Source organism: Perca fluviatilis, chromosome 8 (genome assembly GCF_010015445.1).
Source record: "Perca fluviatilis chromosome 8, GENO_Pfluv_1.0, whole genome shotgun sequence".
Classification (NCBI taxonomy): domain Eukaryota; kingdom Metazoa; phylum Chordata; class Actinopteri; order Perciformes; family Percidae; genus Perca; species Perca fluviatilis.
The window spans coordinates 39353315-39358566 of NC_053119.1; the positions used below are offsets into that span (position 1 = coordinate 39353315).

Consider the following 5252-nt stretch of genomic DNA (forward strand, 5'->3'; position numbering starts at 1 on the left):
GATACAACACAAACTCCTCTGTTATCAATCCCTGAACAGAGATATCCAATTGGCCGAATATCTCAAAACAAAAAATCCAAAAGAAATACGAATTTTAACAAAATACAGAGTCAGTGACCATGAGCTGGAAATTGAAAGAGGTCGACATTTAAAAGTGTGGAGACCAAGAGAGGAACGAGTCTGTACACACTGCCACCAGGATATCGAAACAGAATTACATTTCCTATGTACATGTCCCAAATATGAAGGCTTAAGAACCAAATATTTCCAAAAATTTGAAAAACATATACCAGGCTTCACTACCTACACTGAGGACAAAAAGCTTCCTTTTCTATTAGGGGAAGATAAAAATACGTCATGGCTAGCAGCTAAATATGTCCTCTCCTGCCACAATACAAGGCAAAATAAATAGAAAATTGTATATATAATAATTTAAATTTTTTCTATTCTTTTGTTAATTTGTGTTCTTTAATATATATGTGTGTATATATATATGTATGTATGTGTGTATATGTATATATATATGTATGTATATATATATATATATATATATATATATATATATATATATATATGTGTGTGTGTGTGTGTGTATATGTGTGTATGTATGTATGTATATATATATATATATACACACTGCCCCCCCCCAAAAAAATAAAATAAAATGGGTTGTCTCAGTTTGTTTTTAACACTAACGGTCGCAAAGATATTCAAGCAGTTTAGCACCATGGATTTCAGAGTTAAAGAAGGTAAAGTCAGCTGTTGAGATTTTGGAAACATTGTGTAATTATGATAGAAAAGACAATATTCAAGTTAAACATTTAACTTGTGTGATGTTAACTAGGACAAATAAATTTATTGTATTCTCCACATAACATACAAAAATATTTCATTTCACAATGACCAAAATGTACATCCTAACAAACACATGAAGGCCTTTTGAATATAATGGAAGTATCTGCTGACGTACTTGTTGACAAAATAATGAAATGTGACAAGATACTAAAATAATATCTTGATGGATAAAAAGAAATCATCAGAGATGTAATAATAACAAAAAATGCTCAAAAGTCAATGTGAAAACAGAAAATAAACAAATAAATTACCCATTTTCTAGTATAGACATTCTCCTGAATTAAACAGCACCCCTTTTTTCCTCCACAATCATCCTTTTAACCGTACCTTGAGATGTGTTAAAGAGGCTGCCTTCACAACATAATGTCAAAAAAAACAGGTCATAACTAAACCAATGAGACGGGACTAGACCCCCCTGTGATGTGGCCAGACGCACACATTCCCCCCCTCCCACCCATAAACATTTATACATTCATTCAGCAAGCAATAAATCAAAGCATGTATAACATCTTGTAGTTTTTAATTTTTTTCAGGCAAAGCAGTGACCCTCGTTGGACATTTGTTTCTAGATGTTAACAGGTCACTTTACTGCAGCGCAAATAACCAGGCTTCAGATTATCTCACACTGAGCTGGAAATGATTTTCACTTGGAAATGATGTGTCCACATGAGCATATTCAGGTTGCTTTTGTGAAGATTTAAATTGTATCAGCAATATATTTATCATCCTTAGTTTTCTGTCTGGTGGGTTTAGTTGTAGAGTTATGGACGGACTTTCATTTCACAGATCCAAGGGTGTGAAGCAGAACAGCTTACATCATTCCAGCTGTTTTCATAATGAAAATTCTGTGTTTCCACACAGTTCTCCCATTTCCCACCGTTAGGCTCCTCGGAATTCCAGTAGCTGAAAAAAAAAGAGCTTTTATCAGAGAACACAACCCAAGAAGCACAAGATAGTGATTTAGTTTGAATGGACCAAATGGTAAAAATGTGTGAACCTTTTGGTCAGTGGAGTCCCATCCACCCATTTCCACGTCCCCTCTGTCTCTAAGTCAGTCAGGCCAATCCACAGTCTCTTCTCAAACTTTCTTGTGAATTCCTTGTTTAAAAAAGAGAGTCACAAACTCTAAACAATATAACAGAATCTTTACAACTTTCACACCTATTGAACTAATTTCAATGTATCAGCCACTGCATTGACCTTTACATTCATTCAACATTTGTATTCTTTATTCTAAACTACGTCACACACACACACACACACACACACGTACCTCTTCTTCTTTGCTGTTGATAATCACCAGGTCTGCACCTTTTTGAAGACAGTCAGCTCTACTCTTTGGCCAGGTTTTCTCGACAGAAGAAATGTAGTAGAAACTACCGCTGAAATACTCCCATCCTTTTTGAGTTTAGTGAAAACAGAAAAAACCCAAACGAACAACAAAATTAACAAATCTTTTTAATTGGACTTTCATCGGGACAACAACAGGGCAATATATTATTTGGGGGAAAAATAAAAATGATTGTAAAGTCAAAAAATATAAATGTGACAGTAGTTATAAATATTGCATGAGGCAAGTATTATGAATTATATGTGAAATTTGTGGATTTGCATCCACAAAGCCAATATATAAATTCTTAAAAACAATTGCACCATTCATTCTGTAGCTCCTAGTCTTCTTACTTTTGGACTTATGCTATAACTTGGAAAGAAACTTTGGGACAATAATAATATTTAACGGGAACCTGACATGGAAAATAATCACTTGCATATTACCCACTATTGGAATTGCACGCTTCTAGTTCCAAAACAAGTTCCAAACTCTGATTATTGAATTCATCATCATACTTACCTAAGTTAGTCAGCTTCCTCTTCAGGTCATCTCTCTCCTCAGTCAGGTTTTTGAAACGAGCCTCAACATCTGAAACAGAATTCCCATTGTCTGTTGCATTAATCTATAGATGACAAGGTGTTTCTTTCCTCTTCTTCATCTAATACCGTATCATTAGCTTTCTTGTAACTGCATCAGTGATCACTAGTGATCCTGAGATGATTTGGTTTTGGATCCCATCCTCTCCACGAATGTAGGAACACAGAACTGAAACTGCTGTGTCATTGAATGTTACTGAATAGTAAAAAGAAGTGTGGATTATGATGCGGCACTTTGTTACCATTCATTAAGTGATCGACACCTAATACACTTATTTAATCTGCGTAGTAGCCAGTTGCACTTCATAGTCTAAAATGATCTGATCAAGTCAAACCACCAACAGTGGATTATCATATCAATCCTAGTCTCGCATTGCCAGATCTATCTCCACAGCGCTGTGGAGGAAGGTCTGGCCCCTCCACACATACACTACACATAGGAAAAAACATGGTCAGGGGTTGTTTGCATTTCTTTAAACCAATCACAATCATCTTGGGCGGCGCTAAACTCTGGAGGCAGCGAACGTGGCTCTCCAAAATCATCTCGGGAAGGAACTTGTTTTGGTGAAACATTTGCACCCAACAAAAGAAAACGCCTCATACAGTATTATATTAAGGTAACTGTTGACATGAAGCAGTGGCAAATCCCCGCCAATCGGTCCCAAAACGTCCCATTTAGAAAGAAATGCCCAGTCCATGACTAAAGAGACAGTTCACTTTAACACATCATTCACATAGTTCATTCTGGCCAGTGGTGGCCTAAAGGTTGAAGGACCGGGAGGTCGCCAGTTCAATCCCCAGACCAACATGATAAAATCTGGGTGGGGAAAGTGAAAGAGCAGCGCTTGCCCCTCCCTCATTACCACCACTGAGATGCCCTTGAGCAAGGCCCTTAACCCCAAACCGCTCCAGTGGAGCTGCTCAGTGGCCGGCAGATCAGACTGTGGTTGTACTGGGCAGCTTCCAGGTATGAATGTAACTGTGTGAATGTGTTTAGGGCGTTCCTGCAAAAGAGAGGCTTCCTCTCAGTGACCTTCCTTGAATAAATAAAGGTTAATAAAATACAGTATTATATTAAGGTAACTGTTGACATGAAGCAGTGGCAAATCCCTGTCAATCGGTCCCAAAACATCCCAGTTAGAGAGTAAATCCTCTGTCCATGACTAAAGAGACAGTTCACTTTAACACATCATTTACATAGTTCATTCATATATCAATTATAGGTAGTTAGTTTAATACTTGTAAACAGTTACATTTTACTGGTTCAAAGCCCTATGTCATCTAGCATCCTGGGACCTAATGTGTGCTGGACTCAAAGTTTACTGGCTGATAAATGTGACTGGTTAATTTATAAATTTCCCTTTATTCATTTTCTGGCCACTTGGGGGCAGAATACTTCTGGAACATGATAACACACACAATCATGACTTTGTGAAGTTGTTATTGGCTGATGAGTAGATAAGCAACAGACCCAGAGCAGCATTAACATTGATTTAGAGTAATGTATTTGTCCACAAGACGAATCAAAGTCCCTGTTATCCGCTCTTCTTTTAGCTTTTTTCTGCTCCTGTTAGTCACTTCAGTGTTCTGCCTGAGAAATCATCTCATCAGTCCTCACTGACAGGATTTAACTGGGATATTTCACATTATATTTAACACCCATAACACCTATATTTACCTTGCTTGGACTTACTGTACACCCCTTAAGATCTAAACCCTGATTATTGGAGTAGTTTCATCATCATACTTACCAACGTTGGTTCTCTTAAACTCGTCTCTCTCTGAAGCTGTCATTATGAGAGGAGAGGTTATCATTATTTTCAATAGAATCAGATTAATAGTAGTTTGTTTAGTTTAAATTTGGGAAGACGAACATCTTGTATTTTACAGTCGTATGAAAAAGTTTGGGCACCCCTGACAATTTCCATGATTTTCATTTATAAATAATTGGGTGTTTGAATCAGGAATTTCATTTTGATCTATCAAATAACTGCTGGACACAGTAATATTTCAGTAGTGAAATGAGGTTAATTGGATTAACAGAAAATGTGAAATATGCATAAAAAAAAAAAAATGTGGGCACCCCAACAGAAAATCACATTAATATTTAGTAGAGCCTCCTTTTGCAAAAATAACAGCCTCTAGATGCTTTCTATAGCCTCTAATAGGGGTGGTACGGTTCATTAAAAAACAGCCGAACTGCTCGGTTCGCTTGTCTCGGTTCGGAGCGTGTGTGGGCCGCACGGTTCGTCAGTACACTGTTAATGTGCACTAACCACGAGAAATAGACAATGTAGATGCTGAATCTGTCTTCATTTCAGATCAACAAAGGTCAGTTTAAAAGATTTTCATCAGATTTATATATATATATATATATATATATTATATATATATATATATTGTCAGGTTTACATGGACTTTTCAGTTGGTTTTCATGGACTTTATAGGTTTTCATGGATTTTCAGTTT

The 5252-nt window shown here is 36.6% G+C and overlaps 1 protein-coding gene across 1 annotated transcript; it reads right to left on the reverse strand.

Moving 5' to 3' along the window:
* Positions 1-1340: 1340 nt before the first annotated feature.
* Positions 1341-4771, reverse strand: LOC120564092 (CD209 antigen-like protein E). The gene is made up of 5 exons (XM_039808784.1): positions 4536-4771; positions 2708-2776; positions 2129-2253; positions 1853-1953; positions 1341-1758 (listed from the first exon to the last, which is right to left on the reverse strand). The coding sequence occupies exons 1-5, from the start codon at positions 4597-4599 to the stop codon at positions 1617-1619; spliced, it is 501 nt and encodes a 166-aa protein (XP_039664718.1). The 5' UTR covers positions 4600-4771; the 3' UTR covers positions 1341-1616.
* Between the last annotated feature and the right edge of the window lie 481 nt (positions 4772-5252).